Source organism: Grus americana, chromosome 1 (genome assembly GCF_028858705.1).
Source record: "Grus americana isolate bGruAme1 chromosome 1, bGruAme1.mat, whole genome shotgun sequence".
In the NCBI taxonomy this organism is placed as follows: Eukaryota; Metazoa; Chordata; class Aves; order Gruiformes; family Gruidae; genus Grus; species Grus americana.
Window position 1 is genome coordinate 197,851,805 of NC_072852.1, and position 25,283 is coordinate 197,877,087.

Sequence of the window (25,283 nt, forward strand, 5' to 3'; positions counted from 1 at the left end):
GAAGGAGCAGAGGGCAGACAGGGTTTCAGAAGCTGGCCAGAGGGACAAAGTGGGAGTTTTATCATGCTCCCACTGGCACTGGGGACCCAAGTGCCCGGCTGCTAGCGCAAACCAGTTGGAGCTGACATGCCCCTTCTCCAGTGCAATTAATTATTTCACATCCTAATTGTGCTTATCATGTAACCTTGAGGGAGATCCAGTGCACAAATGAGGTTAAAACCTGGTGACCTGGAGAAGGATTTAGAGCTGTGATCAAATCTTGCTAGCAAAGTCAAAGTTGACGGAGGTACAGTATCAGCACAAAGGCCAAAATTAAGCTGTAAATTGAAAGGAAAGATTAGAAAAAAGAGAACATAACAAGATGAGGGTTAAAACTGATTAAGGGGCCAATCTTTCTGCCTAATCCTGCGTTACTGGGTTGGGCACCGGGGATCTCCACAGGGGAGAGAAGAAGAAATCTTCCCTCCAGGCTGCACAGCAGGAGAACTGTTCCATAACAACTATTCCAGCCTAATGGCTTCAGCAGTCGGCCTCGGCTCCTCTGCTGGCTAACCCCATCTCGGAAGGGGAGGCAGGACAGCCTGCATTCACGCCTCTGATTTGTGGCAAAGAATGAAGTACTAAGTTACGTGTAGCAAGGACAAGAAACAGAAGTTGTACTATGTCTTAAATATTTAGTGGACAATTACCAAATACTTAAAAGCTTGAAGAAAAGCAGTTTAGTTTTTTGCAGATCAACCAAATGTCCTGGGCTTTGCTCTCAGTTGTATCCAGACGCTTTAAAAGTTCATCATTTTGTTGTTGCCCTGAGCTGTTCTTTAGCTTTTTTTTCCCTCCAAAGAAAAGAAAGAAAAAACCTGATAAGAGGAGTTTAGAGTTTTTGAACACAGAAGTCATTTTAGCTGTAATCAAAGTATGTAAGTGGATTTTTTTTTAAAATCAGAAAGTTAGGATTTAAAAAACAAAACAAAACCAAAAAATCAAAAACTCCCACCACCTGTACATAGAGACCAAGCATGGAAAACTTCAACCTCCAAGGTGACTACTTCTGAAAAAATGAGTAGAAAAAGAATGTTATAATTGCAATTGTATTGCCATCTTATCTGTAGAGGATGCGACCAAGCACCCACTAGAGAAAGTGCAAAGTGAGGCACTTATGGACAAGAAGTAAACAGCACTCATACCAAAAGGAGGATAGCTGAAAAGCAGCAAGCCACACTCAGCCTTTTCTGCTTCTCAAACATTTCAATTGAGTCAATTCCCACATTTGGGAAAGGTTGAAGGCAAAACTGGGCAGCTTCAATTTTGTGTTAAGTTAGTTTGGCTTTGGGACAGCTGACAGCGATGCCTCCCCCTGCCCCCTAATGAAATGCATAAACACATGCTTAATGTTTGCAGTGCCTAGAAATGGACGGCACTCTAAGCGGGGAGACATCTCATTTATTATTTTCTTGGGTTTGTTGCTTTTCAGAGAGGCATGTGATCTTTAGTGTCTGCTTTTTTTTTTTAGATGGTATTTTTAAAAGGTGCTTGGTAATACTGTTTTCTATTCAAAGTAGTACTCTTGGAAAGAAGTTTAGGAATAACAGCCTCAAAAATGAAGGCTAGAATGGATTGTCCAAGTGATTTTAGGAGTCAAAGGAGAGACCCGTTTGGCTCTTCTGCGTTAGAACATTGTTAATGACAAAAGAAAATGTAAATCATCCTTGCTTGTCACCAAAAGGAAAAGCTTTACCCTGCTTTTAGCCGTACAACTTTAAGGACCAACTTGGGGAGAATTTTGTGGGCTTAGAGTGGAGAATTTGGTCCCAGAACTCTACAGACTGTCTGGGTGCTGCCCATGAGGGCTGGCTGAAGCTCGCGACATGCCTTGGCCTCTGTCCGCTGTTGCAGGGTGGTTCTGCCACTGGCACGAGGTGATGTGGCACCGTGGGTAGACTTGCATGCCCCTGACGTGAGGCCTGCTGCTGCTGGGGTCCTGCGTTCAAACCTCTTGGATGTAATGGGAAGGGAAATGGGCTGCTCTTCTGGTGAAGCAGCATGCTACTCGGCCAAATCACAAGCTGTAACAGCAGTGTTTCTCCAGGGCATTGGCGAGGGTCGTGGATCTATGGGGTTTTGTTGATGTGGCTGTAGGTCTGGCTTAAGAGTTTCCCAGACCGTTCCTTACCAGCCATGGTCATATGGGCCCATCTTTGCCCTGTCTCCTCAGTTGGATCAGCTTGTGGGTCCGTGTGATAAATGACCTGAAGGAAGTGGGATGGTGTGGGGAGCACTGTCAGGTTCTCTGACCGACTGGTAAGGGCAGGAACTGCTTTAGCCATCAGTCACCGCAAAGGATGTCCGTGTAGCTGCCGCTGAAGTCGTGTGACACTCTTAACCTTTTCACATCCAGGCAGGATAAACAACTTGCAGCCATCTGTGAGCCGAGCTCGGTACTGCATGTTGCAGGCTGGAGAACTTGCTACTGCACGGCTGCTCTAAGTATGCTCCCCGTCTGTCTTGCAGAGCCACACATCCAGACACATTTGGTGCTTAACAGACAAATATTTGGCTGGACAATGTCAAATACAACTCATAAAGAGGGAAAGTTCCTTAAATAGTTGCCTCCTATCTAGGGAAAGGGAGTTTCTCCTCTGTGGCTGTGGTGTGCTTGGGAAGCAGCTGGAAGGGAGCTGCTGCGTTAACAAGACATGGAGATGTTATACCGTGGCGGGGCATAAGGCCTCCAGCTTCCCTGGAAAGCTGGCTCTTGCTTGAACCCTCAGCAAGGACCTGGGACTCCCTAAAACCTGGTTGTCATGGTGCAGGAGTCATAGGTAACTTCTTGTACCTCTCAGCCTGCAAGTGGCATACGCCACACTTCTGCCTTCATTTCCCAGTGGTTTGTGCCTGGTGAGCCTTTGGTCTTCTAGCCGTGGTCTGGGATTTTGTTGATGGCTTGCTGAGTATTTATAGAAAAATGCAGAAGAAGCGTGGATTTGAATGTCTCTTTATTTCAGCTGGATCCTGAGTGATTAAGGAGCAGTGTATGTAGACGCTGACTCTGCAAAGAAAATGCTGATTTTTGTTTTACTGTTTATATGCCTCAGACGCTTCCTTGTGAAATGCTCCGGAGATTTCCTTTGATTATGCTGCAGCTTCATTATCAGTAATGCCTGTTTGCCTTTTAAATTAAAAAGACCTCCTACTCCAATTGACCTCATAGTAAAACATTCCTGTAATCCAATGCTAGATAACCAAAAATAACATCTCCCTTTTGTGGAGTGAAAGACAGAAACCTGCAGAAGCCTAGAGTCGCTACTTTTGCTGTTCTGTAGGAGAGCGATTCCTCTCTGCGATGTCTCTGAAGCCCAGAGGATGGAGGTGTATTTGCTCACTCAGCCCAGTCAGGCCTTTCTTCCGCAGCCCTGGGTTCTTCGGGGCATTTGAGCATATAGAGTTTTGCTGAACCCTCAGCATTAGTGGGATTTGCATGCTTTAATTTTGAATTCCTGGTCTGTAAGAATGTTGTTTTTACTTTTTCCTTATGCCAAGCCTGTGTTAGTTGTCATCTCTCTGCCTGCTGCATAACTCTGACAACTCCCTTATGTGCATTCAAGTAACTCACTGGAGTCTAAACTAAAAGAAAACAAGTTAAACTAGGGCCTGCGGCCGAGTGGGGGGAGTGCACGCAGCCAGCGGGGAGTATCTGAGAAAGAAAAATAGGTCTGCTCTGGCCGATTGCAAAGGTGCAGCCACAGACTCTGTGTTACGGTACTCACTCTTTGTCCACCAGGAGCATGACGGATGGTGTGGGCCTTTAAGCAGCATTACGTGGCATGAAAGGTGAGAGATGGAACTTGTGACTGAATCCTCAAGAATACTTGGTGTGTCCTAGCAGCCGGAGAGGGATCCGTGGGTCCCCTCTGCCAGGTCATACTTGGGGAGAAGTCATAGTGCTTGAACCTCTGGTTCTTCTTTAGAAGAAACTTAGTGAAGTTTGAGAACCAAGAGACTGAAATGAAAATCAATAATCTGCTTGTAAATGGTTTGGTGATTAGGATTGATCAAAGCTGGAGAAGTCTGTCTGTTTCAGACCTTTTTTCCTTGCTCTTCATCTTTTATGTTGATGTAACTTTCAGTGACAGAAACATGGCAACAAAGAAACAGCAAACTTACACAAAAGTTACTGTTTGGAACGTATGGAAGAAATCAATTATTAGTTTTTAATTCTAAAGATGACAGGGACAGAAACTTCCTGATCTTGTACCACATTAAAATGTTTAGCCACACTGGATTGCAAAAAGTTGTTCTTCTGCCCTGCTTCCCTCCCTGCTGTCGCAGTGCGAGGACAATGCGTTGCAAGATGTTTCCTCCAACAGGAGAGGAATGCAGGCCAGCCAGGGCTTCTCAGGCAGCAACGTGTTTAACAGAGTGCGCGACAGTGGAAGGGAAGAGGCTGAATGAGGGTTCATCTGCTGCTCCATTTGAAAATACATATGGGTGAGAGGCTGTGGAGTTAAGGGCAGAATTTCAGCCTAAGCTGTGGAGGGGTTTCTGTTTTGAACCAAGCTGGACAATGATTTACCTGTTGCTAAATGCTGCGGCAGCACCGTAGGATAGAAGAAACAGTGATGCTGCACCCGCAGGCACTAGGGCGAGGGGGTTCATAGCTATTCAGATGACAGGAGAAACAGCTGCATGCTTGCTTGCCCTCTGGGCTTACCCGCTGACATACGTAGTATCTTGCTTGCCTTCTGGGCTTACTACGTACGTCAGTGGGTAAGCCCAGAGGGCAAGATACTAGATATGTCAGTGGGTATCTCGCTTGCCTTCTGGGCTTACCCATGGATGGGTATCTTGCACTGAAGAGCAAGGTTCCTTGCGTGTTTTCAAGGCACAGGGATAGCAGCTGGGATATGTGTTTTATTTGTGTCATCTTTCAGCAGCCCTGGTTAGGCTTCGCTAGTAGCTCAGTTCTTCCTTCTAGAAAGTGGAAAAGCAGAAACAAAACCAAATAATTTAATGTGTGTGTATCTGACTGAATTCTGAATCATCCAGAAGGGCAGCGAGTTAAAACCGATGGCAACGAAGTGTCTCTGCCCGTTTGGTGTGCCTGCACTATCTCCTCTAGTAAATTATAGCAAAACACAAACTCATTTCCTAAGAGTTCAGTTCTTGTAAGAGAAGGGGGGTCCTGAATTTTTTTTTTAAGTGGGCTATGAGTGTGTTTTCTCAGGGAAGATCCAATTTTAAGAGACACCTGCATCCACTTTAACCTTCCCTTCTTTGTGAGCCCTGCTTTTGCCACCAGCCAATTAGTGGACTCAGGAGGACATTCTGGGTCAAGCTATACCAAGTACCACAAATCCTCATTAATGCTAATTAGTGCTCAGTAGGTTAATTGGTGGTGAAGCTCATCTTTTTTTAATTACTTGAGCAAATGAGCCAGTGGGACCTTGTCGTCAGCTTTGAATTATTCTGTTTGTTTTGATGCACCTCATTTGAATGTGTAAAGCCAGATGTTTGTTGCCTAGATTTAAGGGCTGTTTGCGTTTGTGAGGGATGAGAAGAAGGGAACACAGAAAAATAAAATGAAGGTCTCTGTTGACACCTTCGAGCAATTCAGATAAGAAAATGGAAGAGTCATTTTATTCATGGAATGGAAAATACTGTTATGAGATAACATGTTGCCTTTAGTTTAGCTTTTGATTTGCCATTCGCTTAATGAATTCATGTAATGTTGTTAGCGCAGACTTCCAAGCAGACAGAAATCATCTTGAACCTCTTAGCAAGCCATTGCAGAGGTATTCCTGGCACAAGGTATTCTTTATTATTGATAGAAACTGAACCTGGTTTCAGCTGACTTGAGTAATGACTTTTTTAATCCATTTTTCATAGTAACTTTCCAAATTGGGACATTTTTTATAGTTTTTGTTCTAAGCTGCTATTTGTTTGGCTTAGTTCAAAGCATTTTGTCTATGTCCTTTGTCCTTCATATAATTACAGAGAGATGGTGTCTCTCCCTTACCCCTTCTGGGGTCACTCACTGACCAACTTAGGCATATTTCACTGTCGCTTTCCAGGTCACTGACTCCCACAAGGATGTCTGGGTTTGTGATTGCTTCCTTTCTGACACCATTTCTGAGATCCTGAGTATGAACACAGCTATATCCAATATTCAGAGTATGATCTCATGACCTCTTATCCTTTTTCCTCAATGCATCTTAAGATGCCATCCTTAGACCCTGTGGGAGGTTTTAGGCACTGGCTCTGAGTCACGGGAAAGCAGAATTAACACTTAAAATCATGACTAATGCTCGGGATTGATTTACAAGCAGTATTTCTGTGAGCAAGGCCTAACCTGGTGCCCGTGAGTCTGACTTCATCGTTAGTTTTGCATCAAAGCGCGAAGGAGACTGTGAAGTCTTCATTTTTTTTTTTTAATCTGTTGGTAGCAGACCAAAACCTTTTCTGAAAGCAGGGACAAGGTATCAGTGCAAACACTTTAGCTAAGAAACGCACTTAACTTCTGTTTTCTTTCTTTTCAGGGCTTGTATTGGGAGATCTAATATCTGTTAATAAATCAAATACTCATCTATTTCAGAAGAGCTGTGTTGCATTTACTTCTGTGCATCAGGAGCTCATTTTATAGTAGTTGACTGGTCTTGACTTACAGTCTATTTAATCATCCCTTGTACTTAAACCACAAATGCTCTAATTTTTCCGTGAGATTTTCTTTCTCTGCATAGATAGGATCAAATATTATTTCCCAAATGGGAAAATCATATGTGACTTCAGTTTTGAAATTGGTAATTATAATTACCAGTATCAAAGGTAGTCTGGCTTTGGCTTCCTTAGAGCCGCAGTGTGTCAGTCATGTTCAGAAGTCCCTCGACAGCACACTTTCCTCCACACATTGCATGTAGAAGCCTGAGGAGCTAACCATTTCTGGGCTGTCGCAGATACCGTCCTGCACTTTGTCTGTTGCTGTGTGGTAGACAGCCAGATCAAGAATTTGTTCCTCGTGCCTTTTGCGGCAGTGGTTAGTTCCATTCTCAGTGTAAGAATTTTCTGTCAGATGTTGCTTATTTGTCCCTTAGAACAAATATTTTTGATTGGTTTAAGATTACTTTTTTAAGCCACCTATCCAAAACCACCCTCTGGTTCTCCTGCTGAGATGGGAAAGACCCTGCCTGTATGATGTCCTTTACCTGCAGAAGATGAACAAGTATTCCACTTCTGTCATTCACAGGACAGCAGTAGATTCAGTGTTCTGCTACACTTAGCCGTCAGTGGCCTTACAAGTTACCCAGCAGTCCTCCGCAATCAGCAGGAGGTTGCGCAGCACAGCATCGCTAGCTTGCGCTATTGCTGGTTGATTCTGGAGGCTGTCAGCTTCAGAGGCCTGTTAAAGGTTAGAGAAATCTCATGTCTTGCTTCGTGCCTGCCATCCGCTTACCTGGTGGTCCGTTGTAGTACACGCTGTTATGCTGCCTGCTTTGAGCAGTTGGCGATTTCTTTGTGTATGTACTTAGTTTTCTTACAGCCAGGTGGTCTTTGGTTTTTTTAACCAGTTGGATCTTCCAAGATTTTTAGACACTTCCGTGCTGTAACCCTGGTTTTAGTGGAAACCTGTGATCCTTTCTTCTTTGAACGCATGCGGATCTCGTGATCCAAGAGCTCTTAAAGATTGTTTGACGCGCTCACTTGGTGTCTATAGTTTTGCTTCCAAATCTGTTACCAACTTCTATTTTATATTGAGGGAATACTACTGACTGCAGGCAGGGAAAGCAACCTGTCGTATCTGTTGCAAGTGTGATTCTGTGGTGCCAAGGGAAGGAGGGGAAGAGACCAAGTGTCTGAAAATGCTGACAGTTTGTAAAGATTTTAAGGAGGGGTCCATAGGCTGCACAAGTTTCTAGTTCAGGTGTCTGAGCTTAGAGACCACAGGAAGAAAGAGATTGATTCCTCCCTTTCTTTCGTGGACATTTCATTATGCACTGAACAGAGGACTGTGAGCCTGGGTACTACCCTAATGGACTATTAAGTGGAATGTAAGCCTGCATGGCTGGATTACATGTTATAGGCATCTCAGAGATTCTTTGGTTACTTTCTTGTTTGAAGTTAGCAAACTGCTTCAATGAAAGGGAGTTGTTTGTTTAAAGCTGGCGTAGGCTTGTTGACAGCAGCAGCTGTGCTTGCTGGGATTTCCATTCCTTATACTGAATGTATGTGAATTTGTAATCTACCCCAAGAAAGATATCGATGTTGGCATTCAGATGTGTATCCGTGTTTGCAGCATAACCGGTGGAATTACAGCGTGTGAGTAAAGACGTGAAAGAACAAGCAGACTGTGAAAATGGAAACACAGTGTAAATGTGGTGCAAATGGGATAAAGGCACCGCAAGGAGCTGCACTAGAGACAGATCCCTCCTGTGCACTGGCTCCATCTCCGTGTTAGGAACAAGGGTGAGATGGAAAAAACCAACCCAATCGCACAGGAACTTTGAACTAAAATAGACTGTAATATCTTTTTTTCAAAATAATCTGATATATAACATTTACTTGAGGCTCCAGCGCAATGAGATTTGGACACCTATGTAATTTTAAAACCCCATTGAACTTAGTGAGACTTGTATACGTATTTAAGTGCTTTGAAAGGTCAGGATCTTAGCCATCATTTGTTTATTCTGGGCACAAAGTTCTTGATTAAAGAAGTTGTGTTTTTAATAAAAATCAGAGGTAGAGAGTGTCTCTAATGATTTGTGTACATCTGTTAAACCTATTGTAAGCATACTGTATTTTTCACCTTAAGTTTGTATTTTCACTTTCTGTAAATTCAGTAATAATTTTTCAGGCCTTTGACAGGAACTGTGCAAACCAAAGGGGATTTTAATCAAAAACTGATTAGAAAATTTTCTTTCCAGTATGGGAGGCGAAAATGAGTGTTCTTTAGAAGACAGAATTAATTCTGGGTCCCACCTTTGGTTGCTTCAGGCCATTTTGCGGGTGTGATAGAAGCCTTTTACCATGTGCTAAGCCACAATGCTTTGCTCCTTCTCTCTAAGGCATTTTGGGGGTGCTGTGATTCATGTACATAATACTAAAGAGAAATCTCCTTTTTAATGTTCCGTATCATTTGATGTCAGACTTCTGATATGGTTTGTAATAATTTGTAGGAATCAGGCATTGAGAAATCACAATGATGGTAATATTAGGGATGGATTAATTAAATGCAAGCTTATACAAAGTGGCCTTAGAAAGGAGGAGTTTCCATTATTAGAGAGTTCTCTTGATAATGTGCAGTTTAAAGAGAAAATTCTTTTTCATGCTACAACCATCTTAAACACTGACAAAGTCAAAGCTTCCAAGTACTGTAAATACAGTTGCCTTTTACCTTGAAATTATCTGGTTACTCACTGGTATATTTTTTTTTCTCTCCCTCAGCGTGAACGAACGTGATCATTTGTTAAAAAGGCTCGGCAGGAAAACTCCTCCGAGCCTTTTCCGTGCTCATTCTGTCCAGCAAAGTGTATCACGTAAGTAGCGGATCGTGTACGCATGTGTGTTTCACAGCAGTCAGTCCCAGATGAGCGAAGCGAAGGGTGATTATTTTTTAATTAAATTGTAGGTAGAGATAATCTAGCGCAGAGGCTGAGCTGCCAAGACACACACATTTGGAAGTGGAATTAGTGTATTTGGCCCTAGGCAAGTGGAGCTCAAATGTGGATATCTCTGTAGGATCCAATCAACAGGCCCAAATGACAAAATCCCAGTACGCAGGTTCTCTAAATGTAAAATCCTGATAGTCTCAAGAATACTGTAAAATCAAAAACTCTGCAGGATAAAATAAATGTTGTGATAGAGGCTAGCTTAAATAGAGATGGTTTCTTTATGAGAAGTCGTATTAGCTGTGGTTAGCTAAGAATACAGCGATGTTTCAGGGATGCCGCTTAGGGTTTCTGTGTGGTTTTGATGAGGAAAGCCATGGTGTGCAGAGCTGCCTCTCTCCTCTCCCTCTTTGTCCTGTGCTGGGAGAAGAGAAGCAACGTTCACACCTCACTACTGCTGCTATTTGGAATAGATTGCATTTCTTCTTGTTGTAGAGGTCATCCATGTATTCATCTTCCTAGAGGAACATGCGACAGGCCTTGATCTGCTGGACCTGACAGTTTTTTCAGTGTTAGAAAGACTTCCACAGCATTAAAAATAATCTAACAGCTCTGTAGGCCAGATACGCTGAAGGACCACACTGTCTCGAGGACCAGTCAACCCCTTCTAGTGGTAAAATGCAGTCTCTCTTGTGATTAAACTGGTAGTCAAAATATGCTCATCTTACCAAAGAAAATAGCCCCCCAGCGTGCCGTACTGCTGCGCGCAGGGCAAGGGGCAGGCACTTGGGATTTGGGTTTCGTATTGCTGTTGCAGTGAGAAGTGACACCTCTGACTGTTTAAGAATCCCAGGGAAGACAAATCTTGCTCTTGGCTGTGTCGTCTTCTGTAGCAAAACTGTTGTGGTTCAGGCCATGAGGGAAGGGCTGGGATTTGAGAACCCAAATGCCTGAGGTATTGCTATTTTCCATGGGGAATTTGATTAAAAGGGGTGGGACAGCGACAGATCTGCTAGTCTTTGTCCTTCATAGAGCTGTTGGAAGGCCATCACTGTCAAGGGATGTAGGGTCTTTAGCGATCAATCCCATTGCTCCTGGGAAAAGAGGCCGGTGCACAGAGCAGCCCTGTGGACCCATGTGCTCCTGCCAGGATTTAATCCTGTGCGTCAAGGAGCCAGGGATGTTGACAGCAGCACGGCTTTGGACATGCAAACACGGTCTTTGAGGAGATTTCCAAAGGTGATGATTGGCAGAGGAAATCCATAAAATGCGTAAATAAATTGCTGTCAGAGTAGTCTGCTGTAGAGACTTACCACAGTGCAGAAAGGAGATACACCAGTGGTGACTAGTCAGACTTGATCTATGCTTTTGGTCTGGTAGAACACATCAGCAGGTTGTTAGTAGGTGAATAGCTATTGGGAAAGAAAAATGAGATATTGAAATAAACCTTATTTTGTATAACCAGCTTCCCTATAAATGCAAATGATTACATGCTAAATGAGTCAGGCTGGTCAGGACAGGTTACAATCAGCCATCTGTTTTTCACATGAACGTAAATTTTGATTGTGAAGCTGTTAGGATTGAAAAACGCTTTTTATGGAATATTCATGACTCTTAAAAACTTCTGTCATCTCTTGTCAAATGTTATTTTCCAATGTCGCATAGCTGCTATGTGTACAAGGCCATGTGAAATCCAGGGAACATATGTGCTGTTTTCACAACCCTAAATTGTACAACTGTTTACTAAATGCTAGAAATCTTCAAAGCAAAGAGTTGATGGATAGGGCAGTAGCCTTGACATGCTGGGCCAATATCTTAAATCACACTACAAGCACTCTGTTTGAAGTCTTGAACTGTTCATATGTTTCCACCAGGCTCCAAGTTCCCAGCCTGCAAAGGCCACTTCTTCCAAAAAATTGCTTGTGTGACTTCAACTCAGAATCTGACACTTGCTTATAAAGCAGGAAAATGGTTTGTTTAGTTAGAGCTGACAAAGGCTTAAGCTAATCAATTGCCTTGGTCCAAACAAGGAAGGAAAATGGGATTAAATTTCTTAGCATGGAATGTAGAGTTTGAGAGTCGCTTTATTTTTGACAACAACTGTTTCCAAATTTTTGGAGAGGAAACAATGCTTAAATAACTTTGTTTCCAATCACATGGAAAGGAGAAAAATCTCATGGGGAATTTCAGGGCTACTACTAGTGGTCCATGGTGAGAGGAAGAAGATGACTGAGGTAAGTCTGCAGAGTCCTGTATCAAAAGGCAGAAGCTCCCTCGGTGTGTTTCCTTAGCTCTCTGTTGGTGAGGCAGCCCCTCTCCAAAAGCGTTAGCACAACATAAGACCTTTGGGCAGGATGTGTGGCTGGGGTGCTCCTGTACAGCACCAGGCTCTGGCAGATCCAGCCCCCAAAGCGTGGGGCAGAGCCACGGAGCCAGTGCAGCGTCAGTGCCATACAGGCATGCCAGCCAGGATTAATCTCTTAAACGCTGCCTCCAAGTCAAAAAACTGGCTCAGAGTGGCTGCCTCGGAGAGTAGCCGCTGTCCATCTGGAATGGTATGCCCTTAAAGTGCGTAAGACCTTCATGGCTGTTTTCCTTGCTCTGGCTTTGGTTTTGTGTTCCTGAATCATGTAGAGCTGCCAGAAGCATGAAAAGAATCTGTCTACTAACTTCACTGTCTAAGATCATGTGGTTCCTTCCTACCAGTATAATTTCTGGGAAGGTTTATGAAAACTTTAAATAAATAAATATGATGAAGTTCCTGTTGGATGGCATTGTCACAAGACTTTAGTGGAAGAGTTTTATACAGTTGTCCAGCCCGTGTGCTAGCATAAAACCATCTCAGTGGAATCTTGTAGGCAGCAGTGATGGTGCTGGCGTCTGGGCTTGGTGTAGCTCCTGATGAAGGTGCCTGGTGAAATCAGAGATTGCCCATTGCCATCTGCTTTCTAAAGCCTCTTAAGAGTGAGCAGGAAATGCCACCAGGCTCCTCGGATATTTCTTTGGGGCTCATACTCTAGGGAAGGAGCAATAATGACTCCCAAAAGCTCTCCCTCTCAGAGGGTTTGCTGGCAATGAGGTTTTCTCCAGGTGAGCTTTCTCCAAGTCTCCATCCAAGTTCATGTCTCTTTTTGCTGTGACTTTGTGAAAATAGCATCTCCTTTAGACAAGCACTGTGGATACAAAAGATGGTTCTTGACCTTCCCTTTCCTTCTGCATGACTGACCTGTATCACCTGTGCCCCCAGAGCCTCACCAGCAAGATGGGAAGGGTGATGCTCCCCACTTGCTCAGGTACCCTCAGACCTGCCCGTCTTTAAGGGAAGTCCCATGCCATCCCTGTAGTGCAGTTCCCCTCCTGTAATTCAGAATACCCCCTGCCAATGTTTAGTTGTCATTTGTCTCAGCATGCTCTTAAAAACAGCTGAATCCTGCTCTCGCTAAGCACTGCTCCGGCAGAGCTCCCCCTGAAATGCAGAGCGCTGTGCCTGAATGAGGATTACTGCACTTGGCCCAGATTTCCTATGCTAGCAAAGAAAATCCTTCTTCCTTTGACAGAATATGGTGATTGCACAGAGTAAATCTGAATGCAGAGCGTATGGTTTGCACCTTATTAATCAATGGAGAAAAAGCACCTGTCATCTGAGGTTCATTTCACAGTGTGGGGGCTGGCGAATAATAAATAATAATAATGTGTTCATGCTGAGGACTCTAATCCCACCATTTATTTTCCTTCTCCTCCAGACACCTTCTTCCTCTCACTTTTCTGCTGGTGCATTTTGATTTGAAAAACAACAGGGTAACTACTTGAGATGCTTTTTAGACTCCATTTCCTCTTACCTTGCATGTGTTTGAAATATATATATTATTCTGTGTTTTTTCCAAGCTGTATATTTGTTGACTGCCAAGTGAGTTATAATTTTTTAAAATCAACTTAAGAAATATGAATAATTAGTTTAGAATTGATGCTGTGGCATCTGGCTGTTTTCTACATGCACGTGCCGGTAGGTGAGTGTCTGGGACGATAGGGATGGGACCATTTGTAAGGAATTCCTCTTGGGTCCTTTCGAAAACACAGGCATAGTTTATCAGCAGAGAAGTGAATGATTTCTGTCTGTAAGCTTTAGTCAAAATGTTCAAGATTTGAAGCAGCTCTGACTTTCCCAGGATAAGTGGAAGAGGATTGCCGGAGAAGTCAAAGCTGAGTTAGCATTTCCTGCTTGATTGGTGAATGTGAACTGCGACGTCATAGCAAATCTCCTTAAAAACAGTGCAGAACTAGATGTTTGGCCTGAGAGAGAATTTTGCTGGCCAAGTGATACCCTAACGTTGATTTTTATTATGTCAGAGAGATTTTTGGTATCTAAGAAGCAACATTTCCTAAAAGAGATTTTTTTTTTTCAAAAAGCCCCTCCCATCCCCCCAAAACTAAGCCCCTCCCATCCCCACTAAAACTTAATTTTAGTGGATTTGAATCTGGGCATTTTTCTTTGAAGGACTACATATACTAAACTGTAGTACCACTGCGCATATGAAACAGTGGAACGCTGCAGAAGACAAGGTTCCAGCGAGAGCTGCCCTCTTGCTGGTTGGACTAAACAAACCCAGGGACAGACAGTTCAAGTCTATCAGAGGAGAGTGCAAGGAGTAGGAAGCCGCTAAAATAAATCCCTGAAGTGACTATAACTGTACGCAGTGCTTCCATGAGCAGATTTTCTGGAATAAAAAGAGCGCTCTGCACCCTTTCTGGTCCTGGTCTTGGAAGCTGTTGTATGTGAGCGGGCTGTTGAGCTTGTGCAGCGTTACTGTCTGTATTCAAGACACACATGGAGACCGTTTCTCTAATCCAGCTTTGCACAGACCAGAATAGTCATTGCAGTGAACAGAAGAAGAGTGTGTTAAATTAGAAACCTAATGGGAGACTAGATTCTGATCTACTAATAGAATATCAAAGCTTTAAAAAAACCCCAACAGGATGCTTTTAAAATTCAGTAGGTTGCCTGATAATATCTGGTACAGGTGAAACCTTAGATTTGATGAGAACGTGAATCTCCTCTTAACAAATGAGCCCCACTGACAGATATTCAAAAGTGTTCCTTTCCTCCATTAATAGAAAGCCTCCGAGTACAAAGGTCCTTCCTTCTGCGACAGCCGTGAGTGGGTTGTGCCCAGAAAGCCCCAAAGAAACGTGCTCCTTCCTTGGGCTGCTCCAGGACAGCCAAACAATGAGGGCCTTGTTCCCAGGGCAGGCTCATAGGTGTGGTTTTAAAACCAGCGTTGGGGGAAAAGTTCAAACTTCCGAAAAGTTCCCTGGTAACAGGCAGATGGAAACTTTCATTGTTTTTGGATGAGGTCTGAAAATAGTGGAAATGTAGGGCTGCTTGGGGAGTGTGGATGGGACTCGAGCAAGGCACAGTCAGCTGCCTGAACAGCTTGAAGCTCAATTTTAATTGTAATGTGAATTAAAAAAATGTAATATGAACTCATCTTCCTGTGTAGAGATCAACAGGAAAAGTTTTAAATAAACTGCCAAATATTGAGCTTCAGCTATGTAGGGCAGCGTGCAAGTATGGGGGTCACAGCCTTTCCCATGATGTTGCACAAACCCCTCATTGCTGATATTTCAGGATGGATCGAGAACATGAGGACGTAAGGATACCACTGGTATTCTTAACCATTCGTCTTAGCCTGAAATTTTTTGTCCTGGTAAGGTGTTACCTACTGGTGTGAGAGTAGTGAACGTATTACTTTGATGGCATTTTGAGTTGGCTCTGCTGAGTGCTGGGGCTGCCTGGCTGTTCATTGCCCTGTGCTAGTGCTGGAAGCAAGCGGGGGTCATGGGAAGATACCTGGGGGTGATGGGCTCCATACACCCGTGCGCTCAGTGCTGGATTTGCAGTAGTTACGGCAGCTGAAGAATCTACTGTGCTGAATTACCTTACCTAGTAAGTAAATATAGCAAAGCCACCTTGCTGCAGACCAGGGCATGGACTTCAGTCTTTTAGGGCTTTAGCTTGCGGTCTTTGACCAACTTGACTTTCCATTGAGAATTTAGCCAAAAAAGCTAACAGTAGGCTGGCCCTTAGCGTGGAACAAACCCACTGAAGGTATTTAAGTGTGAACTCATTCTTTTTTAAATGAAGGCCTGTTTCGTAAATCATATTTCCTTTGCAATTGTCCAGCATACGTGTACTTTTTCCAAAAGAGAGTTTGTGGTTTGTGTGTGTGTTTTGTAAACATTAATCTAGAGGCAGAAAAACCTAACCTGTATCTCCGTAGCTGTATGTATATTGCCATTGAATTGCTCAGGGAACATAAAATGGGATGCTGGGATGATCGGTCATGTAATCAAATCAAAGTTCATCCACTCCTGCAATCACTCCAAGAGGGAGATGTGACTGGAGTTAGTTCTGGATGATGTATTTCTGTTTGAATCCCTTCCACTTACTGGCGAAGATTTCCTACCGTGCTTGTGGTTCAGGTCAGCTAACCCGCTGATCGCGTGCTCTCCTGCTAAGGGAGTGTGCGTTCTGCCTTCAGAGCTCGGATCTACAGCAAAGTCCCTGTGGCTTCAGCGGTGACATTTACCCGCTTTCTGTGGGAGCGGAGACAATCCTCTCCATTAACTGAACAGTCGTCATCCCTGATGTTGTGGGACTCTTCTCGCAGCAGTTTACATCTGTATAGGACTCGCTGACACTGTCCCTGTGTGCAGGCATCAGCCAGAGGAAAAGATCCAAGAGTCCTTAGAGCATCTGTGGTCAGCTCATCTGGTCTCAACTCAGTTGTCAAGGTGAAGCTTTAACAAGCCTTACTCGGGACACAGCTCATTTCTGGCTGCCTGGACTTCTCCTGGCTACCAGCATCGGTCACCTGCTTCAAAGCAGGCTGGGTTCAGGCTCGTGGGAAGTTTGGTCTGCAGCACCGAGCTGCTTAGGGGCCTCGCACCCCTCCTGCCTCACAAGGGTCCTCAGCCCTGTGTGCCATTCTGTCACAGGGTCCCTCTGTGTCATGCTCCAACCTTATCTCACCTCGGTACCTGATATAGGGCAAATATGCCTTGAGCCTGTTAAGGGAGGACTCCTGAAAGACATTCGCTAGGTCTCTGGGTAGTACACGGGATGTCTGTCCTTATCTGATACTGTGTCTTTGAGCCTGGGGTAGATCTAGGGCAGGATTCAGAATTCACAAGCTCCAGCTTCCAGAGGTGTTTGGGGGAGATGGAGAGCTGCCCATGGAGACTTAGCCATGGTACTGGCTGGTTCTGGGTTCTCCCAGGCGGAGTTCACACCTCCTGACTCCTGCCTGCTTTCCTGCTAGAGAGCATTGCCTGGTTCCGTATAGCCTGTGACTTCCCCCTTTCTCCCGTTTCTGTAACTATGCTCGTCTGCCCTTCTTTTCCTTTCTGGTTACCCGTTTTCACCTGAAAATCCCCTTTCCTTGGTGTCATAGTCTGCTGTCCTTTGTTATAGTTTTCCATTCAGAATTTTCTGTAGAGTCATATCTGCTTTAAATATTGTTTGATGTTTCCCCACGCTGGCCCACAAGCTGCTGTGACTGTTTTACCAGTCATGTGGTGTTTTGCAGATGATGTCAGAAATGTCACTTGCCTTGTCCACAGTACTTTAAAAGAAATCAGACACATGGTTATTTTCATCTGAGTAATTTCTAGGGAGACCAGAGGATTGTGCTAGCTAATAAGATTAACTTGTGCAAAATAGAGACCTCCAGAAGATGTACATTTGTTCTAGTCAAGATGCGAATGACAGGCCAAGAGAATCGAGACTTTCTCAGTGTGATTTGTCAGATGCCACCTGGAAACTTGTACAAAAAAGTTCCTGAATAGAGTTAAGAGGAAGATGTGACTCAGATCCAGTTGTGGTCTAGACATTTCCATGTTCCTCCAGGGAAGCTGCTGATAGCAAGCAGACTGTAGAGGAGTCGAGCCAAAATGCAAATCTCTACCTGAATGTTAAGTCTGTAAAGAAGCTCTGCCACTACGGGAGTAACCACAGTGTCCAAATCCGTCTGTAGTTTATTAGTCAGGTTAACTCAGAGGACAGTGTTGACCGTGTACGCTACCCTGGCCTGGGGAAGGGAGCAGTAAGACAGAGCCGGCAGCAGGCGTCACATCCTTTCTGTGCCATGTGGGCCATGTAGTGCACAGCTGTAAGTGACGCAAGCGCAGCGTAGAAATTAAGATTGTTGCAGTCTCAGTCATGTAACTCTAGTGATGCCTAAAACTGTTCCTAAAAATGGGCTGTGCCCTTGAGCTGAACTCCAGTGATTTATTTTTTTCTTTCTTTCCTTTTTCAGATGGGTATGCGTTTTCTCAAGAAGAACACGGTGTTGTTTCCCAGTCGCAAGTTGTTCGATCCTACGATACAACCAAAAGGAAAGCAGAAGTAGAATAAATAGTTCTGTACTTGATGGGTGGTGGGAACAATGGGATTTGGATCAATGCATCCACTGTTAACACATTCTTGACTAGAGTTGGCAGCAGCAGCCAAAACACCAGAGAACTCATTTCTGTGGCCTTAGCCAACAAGTTTTTGTGTTCTCCCTGCAGACCTTGAGTTCATATTGTGGGGGGGAATCATTGTTTGAATTCAGTTGCAAAGCTCTGCCTAAAGTTTCGTTTATGTTGTTATGAAGCATTTGACTGTGTTATGTGAGGTGTGAAATTAAAAACAATGTTTTACCACTATTTAAAACATCAGCATAAGGTTGTTCTGGGAGAAAAGTAGGAAATTTATGTTCCATGAAAAATTAGCCTTTGCTTAATTGGAACGGGGTGCTGAGATTTCCTGTTTTGTTACTCACAGACCAAGTGCACACGGCTGCATGCAGACCTTACTCCCTCTAATATTCACTGTTTACTAATGTGGCTGAAATTTTTAACAGACAATTTGGCATAAAATTTTTGATTGTAACACATTCTGTAGCTAAAAATGCTTATTTGCCTTCTTACGACAGAATAACACAAGATAGCAATGAATTACTTAGAATATTTCTTGCCCTCTTACAAGATTTATTAGGGCTCTATCTTAGCTTTCTAAAACCCAATTAATAGCTTACTTGCAAAGCTAGGATGTGGAGGACAGAGAGCTTGGCAGGGCAGCTGACTTGAGCATGTGGCATTGTGCACAAAGATGAACTCAAGTAGGTGCCTCCTGGTAACTCTGCAGATTGTGTTTGGACGTGCACTTCAAATGTAGCCAGGGGATTCCCTCCATGATCCCATTCCCACTCTAACAATAGAACAAAACAGTGAGAACTTAAAAGGTGCAAGCTTGTCAGATGTTGAGAAAGATGATGAGCATCCGCACAGGAGGCTGATGCTGTAACCCTAAAGAAGCATTCCCCTGACCAGGTAGGATAGGCTTGGTGAAGGAAAGTTAGGAAGGGTTTACACATGTGCGTGCACACACATGTACACACACAGAGCTGGTCATTGTGAAGAGGAGACCTGCTGCTTGTTTGTTCAGCCAAACCAGCCCCTCTTCTAGATCCCATCCATCAACAGGCTTCCTGACACACTCGGACGCGTGAGCCCTGGAAGGAATGCTGGCTCCACGGCCTCGCTGTGCCAGTGGGACAGGCGTGCTGCTGCATAGATTGGAATTTTGGAAAAAAAAAAAAAAGGGCAAAAACTGGGGCATAAGTTAAAGCTGAAAGAGCTCTTAGAAAGCTTATGCTGTCCTCCAGACAAGTTCTATTAATTTTAGTCGCCAAGCCATGTTTCTGAATAGTATAAAGTAAATACTGCTGTGTTTTAGCCAGGTTTCGTGGTTAATGTATATACTACATCTGTACATTTAAAAAGTTGGCGCTGTTTTTTGCCCTATTGACCGTCTTCCAGAACTTTTTATTGATTTAAATATATCCGAAAGCAATTTGAATATGAATATTTATGTATAGCCAAGGAAAAGGAAAACGCCAGCCTGGCCCACTGGCTTAATCTTCCTTAAGGGTTGTGAGTAAATGCCAGCACTCGAGTGTCGCAGTTCAATTCCCAGTGCCACCTCAGAGGCTCAGAGTCCCCTTCCACGTTAAAAAGCAACTTTTGCTCCTGCAGCACCAGGCAGGATTGCTCTTGGATTAGGCTGATGGCACAGAAGGAAAAGTCATCACCACCTTTCTGCAGTGCTAATGAGACAATTATGCAATAAGGGAAACGTGCAAATAATTTTGCCATAGGCATGAATGTCAAGGGGCCAAGTGTGGGTGTACATATTTTCTGGGAGATGAATTTTGTTTAAAGGCACGAATACTAGTAAAGAGGATAAATAAGGGGAGGCTCAACCTGATCCCAGGCACTTTTAAATCTTAGTGCTGATCTAATCTGTTAAACACTTTGTTTTATTTAGAAACAAAATCTATTTAGGAAATGTGTGGTGTAAGCCTGTCCTCAAAACCGTTAACTGTTTCTTCCTTTTGTAAGGACACAAGGAAAATTAACTTCCCACCGAGACAAAGAGAGATCAGCTTAGTCTTTGTACTCTAAGCCATACACTAAACATTGGTATGTAAACAATTTGGAGGCTTTTCATGAGGATACCGAAAAAAAACCTTGTAAAAACCTCTGAATAATGAAGAAGGGCAAGTAAGTGTTTTGAGCAGAGAATGGAAAGGATCCTGGAGTCTTTTCTGTCCTTAACTTAGTGCAACAAAGTTTTACAGAACATAATGAGAGATGCTGGGGAGGAGCAGCTGTCATCTAATGTGATTTATTTTATTAGTGCAGACTATGGGCTGTATCATTTTGACCTCTTTGTAAATTGAGGTCAGTGAGTGTCACAAACACAAACCCTCCCTAGAGTGAATAGTGGCTTAGATTGAGGTGCGTGTGTTGGATGTCAGCTCAATGGGAATTACACATGGGGTTTATCACAGCGCTATACAGTATGTGACACCGGGGCTAGCGGGTCAGACTTTATCATCACTGTAAGGCCTTAATCTCTAGCTGAGTTAATCCTGTAGAGCCCACCCAGGTCAAGACCTGGCATTCTTCTTGTTCTTCGGAGTCATTACAGGAATTAATGTATTGTAATATGCTGTAGCCTGGCCGTTGGAGTTGCTCGTCTCGGTGAACAATGATGAGGTGTATTCCGGTGGTGCGTTAGCAAAAGGAGAAGGGCAGCTGCTCTGCATCAACAGAATTCCTTGTTCATTAATGCAAACCCATGTAGCAGTAACAGCAACCTTTGAAAGCGCTATGTGAAAGCGTTATCAACTAGACAGGCTATCGGAGCAGAAGGAATGGGAGCTTTCTGCTTGACTGTCCAGATTTAACTACCTAGGGCTGATCAGAAAAGGGTTTCCTGGGCAGCGCTCTGCACTGACCAAAGGGGGGGGGGGGGGGGGGCTGAACATTCAGAAGGAAGTGGTGATTTTCCAGAATTAAACCTGGGTGCTCCTTTTTGTAACGCCATAATCACTGCTTGCATAGAAGCTGCTGTTCCTTTAACGATTGCCTAGTAGCAAATTAGAGCTGGTGAGCGGGAGCCTGAGCTGAGCGCTGCTGAGCAGTCTGTTGACATTTTCTTTTCCTTGACAGGGCTTCAGGTCTTGCTGTAGGGAGCTAGCATGGGAAGTCAGTAATAACTTGTCAAGGAGAAATGGCGAATAACCAACAAAAGTATTTGAGTCAAACTAAGCTGCTAATGTATCTAAAATGTGTGTGGAGTTAACATGAACTATATGGGCTGTAAATTAAGATAACAGTCAAGCCTCGCTAATCTGCACTTCACTAGACCACATGCCTCTTAGTGCACGCCAAAAATGCGCAGTCTCTTCCCCTGCCGCAGCCAGCAGCTAATAGCAGATGCTGCAGGGAAGTCTCCTGTTACCAAGATTACATTATTTTTACAGCATGTACTGGAGCGTGTTTGCTGCGAGACAGTCAATGCTCATAAATAAAGAAGAGAAAGTTCCGGTGGACCAGAATAAGTGAAATGCAAGGGTTACGGCCTGGTCAGCGGCTGCGTTGGGCGCAACTTGGCCCTCTATAGACAACCCCAAGAGCTTGAGAGGTGCAGGGTCCTTACGCTGTCCCTGTCCTGCAAGCTTATTTTGCCCTTTGGGGCTAAGTCACCAAATGTACTGTTTTGCATTGCTTCCAGTCATCAGTGCAGACTAGTGATGCCCTATTTACATTTTCCAGTTTTATAAATAATGACTTAATTTCATTCTTAAATACTCTGAGGACTGTACTTTTGCTGTTATGCCTTACAGCTCAAGTTTGAAGCAAAGCAGCCCTTGAGTGGGTGTTCACTCCCAAGAAGCACTTTGGATTTGTCAGATTTCTCCCTAGTTTTAAGGCATTGAAGATATTTTACCCTAGTTTTGGATCATCACGCAGCATCAATGCCTTAAACTTCAGTCGGTTTGCAGGGAGAGCTCTTTGTGTCTTGTTGAGTCTAACAATAAACAGTGATGATATGAAATACCTGATGGCTTGGAGGAGAAGTTGGCTGATGCCTGATGCATCTGGGTAGCAGTTTGCTTCAGAAATGTGGCACTGACCATGCATGTTCCTCAATCTCCAGACAGTTGGGCTTCTTCTGTCCTATCAGGAACGACCCTTGTACTTAAGTCTTCCAGAATCTGTCTGTGCTGCAGCTCCATGCCTCCTCGAGGGTGCTGAGCACCAAGCGGATCTCCCTCTCCACCAAGAGGATCCTCCCTACCTTGTACCTGCAGGGCCCCTGGGCACAGCCCTGGGGCTGTTGCACAAGTAGTTGTTGAAGGCACAAAATGCCTGTCAGATGGGGAGAGTTTGGAATTCAAGTCCACGTGTTGTTCCTAGCCATAACTCATAATTTGTCACTGCAGACAGTGTAAAGAGATGTACAAGAGATGACAACTCAGCAGGCTATGAATCTGATGACTGGACTTGTACACGGCCCAGTCCCATCCCACTGGTTAGGCCTTGTGTGAGCAACTGTGTTGCTTGGTGAGTGAGTGAACAGGCAATGACTCTTCTCTTTAGCATGTTGCTTGTTTGCAGCTGTGTCACTGTTCCTGAGAAGCCCTCTGTGCCAGAGCTCTGTCCCAGCTCCCACTCTGAAGGGTGACTCTCCAGCCAGGCTGAAAGGGGCAGCCCCGAGGAGCTGCCCGTTCCATAACATGATGGCACGGTTGTCTTTGTATCAGAGACGGTGGCCAGAGGGGTGAGACAAGCTGCTCCAGGAGCAACAGCCCCTGCTTCTTTGGAAATGACCTGTTAGTGCTGATGAGGTCGGGCCTTTGACATGACCTGAGCTTTCTGATGGATGTTTCTAGAGTTTGTTCTTCTGATGCTGAGCCTTCTGGGTTGACTGCAAACAATTCCTGTTAGAATAGAGCGAAACGTGCTTTTATCCATTTTCTGTACCATACATGAAAGGCTCGGGGCTTTGTTTGGTGAAACCATACATGTTGATTATTTTCTTAGAGCTTTCTCTTCCTGTGAGGCATTGGGGCAAGTCTCCTTGGTTTGATTACACAGTTAACACAACCCTGTTCCCACTTTATTTTCACTAGTCTTATGATTTCGCTTACACTGACTTCTCAGAACCAAATAGCTCCAGGAGGGAGAGAGCTCAGATTCTTTTGCCCGAAAGCTTCATCATTCTCCAGACACCCAAGAGAGCCTCCACCACCCTTCAGTGCTTGTGACCAGAGCTGTGTGTCTGGAGAAGACCACAGAACAGGTCAGTACAATAGATGACAACAAAAGAAATCTACGTGGATGTACTCTCTCTGTACCTTTCCACGCCTAGCAGCACGATTAATGGAGGCTTGGAGCCTTGCTCGCAAATGAAAACCAGAAAGTGCCCTGTGCTGCTGAGTCATACAAGCGAATCCCAAAGGTGATAGCTTCTCAGCGAGCAGCAGCCTGGCCAGGTTTATCTGGCCAGGAACGTGCTCTTGGAGGGGTGAAGGGACTGGGAAACGAAAGAGCTTGGCCGAGACCGCTGCTGCTGTTAGTGGCGAGGGAGGAGAGGGATTCCTTGGTCTTCCCTGAAGAGCTATGATAAAGCTGGTTCCTTTGTGCGGCTGTGGGAAGGGAGGGAGAGAGCTGCGTTGTGAGCTTGCAAAGCTCCGTTATCACCTGAAGCTGAGCTGTCTCTGACCCCAGGCTGAGACCTGGGCTTGGAGAAAGGGAACGTGTCCCTGCCAGAAGCCCCCCTGCTTGGCGTCCCTCGGTTCTAGCAGGTTGTTTTCTGGATTATGACAGATGGCTAAATTGTTTACTGACTGCTGTTTGCCTCATGGACCCACAGGAATTGAGCACTGAAATGATTTCAGTCCTGACAGGGAGTGTCTTTCACAGAGAGTTAATGGGGCTTCTCCTTGGGTGTTGCTCCTGGGCAGGTTCCTCTCCCCCAGGCTGGTGGAAGGGGCTTGTTAATCCGGGGACCTGGGTCTTTTTGTGATAGAGTCTGAAGCCGAGGGGTTGTTTCATTTGGATTCGTGGCTCGCTCATTTGCGGTGTGGACAGAAGGTAAAATAGCTGAGTGCTGGTGTTTAGCTCCAAAGCCTTCCTTTATGTATGAAGAAGGTGAGACAAGTTCTCCTGAAGTCTGCTACGAGGGGATCGTTCTTTCTCAGCATCTCTGTAGCTACTAAAGAGAAATAGAAGTGGGTAAATAACAAATTCTGTGTGGGCAAGCCCAGCTCTGGGCAGTTACACAGAAGTCTAACGATGAAGAAAAGACTAATATATTGCCAAACTGTCACCGTGCGTACCTGGGAGGTCAGCCCCCTCGTAATTATGGAGTGATGAAGCCAGGGGAAAAAGCCAACATTAACAGAAAGACGTGATTGTTTTAAATTCTGACCACCTTACTGGGTGGCTTCCTTGTGAAGATGTTCCAGATGTCGTCTTGGCATAAATTAATCAACTTCAAAACATCTGCAGGTTTCTTAGAAAACATGGAATTTAACAGAGTGCATATGCTCCCCTTTGCCCTTCTGGTTGATATTTTGATTCAGGCAGGGAATGCAGGCACTTGCTGCTCTTACCGTCAAGAGCTCTTAGGCTGTAAAGTTGCTCAAAGTTGTTTCTCAACTCTTTTTTTTTTTTTTTTTTTTTTTTTTTTTTTTTTTTAAAAAAAGGGGCTCCAGATAACATAAAGCAATGAGGCAGCCAAGCCCTCTGGGACCATGTGTGCATGTGTGTGTTGGAAGACTCGTCCGACTTTAAAACCTCCCCCTGTCCCTCCTCCTGCCCCCAAAGTGCAGCCCGTTGCGCTGGGAGGTCAAATATTCAGCGGCTTGAGTGACAGGATGTTTAACAGCACCTTTTTCATCAGCGAGCCAAGTCGTGTGCCCGCTTGTCTGTCATATCTGTACTCGAATTGCTTAAATATTGTTTCAGATGGGGAGGTTTTAATCTGGATATGCAGAGAGGAGTAATGCTGTGGGGGGATGTTTAATTGGCTCCCAGCAGAGCAGCGGTGGTGTGTGGGTTTTTTCCTCTAGAAGTGTTACCATTTTCACGTCCTATTAATGTCCTCTGGTAGTTTAAATACAGCATCGCATTACAGTGGAGTTTGTTTCCCTCCCAGACTGAATACAAATGAAGGTCATTTACTTGTATTTTTAGAAGGTTTGGAAAACTTAGAAAATTTGTAGCTTTGAACAGCGTTGTTGACTGTTGTATGTCTGCACAAAAATATTTCCAATAAACCTTTTATTA

General features: G+C 44.4%; 1 protein-coding gene across 8 annotated transcripts in view; it reads left to right on the forward strand.

Moving 5' to 3' along the window:
- The window catches only part of ATP8A2 (ATPase phospholipid transporting 8A2), a 347,593-nt gene extending 322,310 nt beyond the window's left edge, over nucleotides 1–25,283 (forward strand). For 7 of the 8 annotated variants that reach the window (XM_054809745.1, XM_054809706.1, XM_054809723.1 and 4 more), the window contains 3 exons: nucleotides 9,433–9,524; nucleotides 17,912–23,292; nucleotides 24,701–25,283. In XM_054809745.1, the coding sequence (XP_054665720.1) occupies nucleotides 9,433–9,524; nucleotides 17,912–18,009 (190 nt within the window). In that variant the 3' untranslated portion in view covers nucleotides 18,010–23,292; nucleotides 24,701–25,283. The other variant, XM_054809713.1, reaches the window with a different exon arrangement.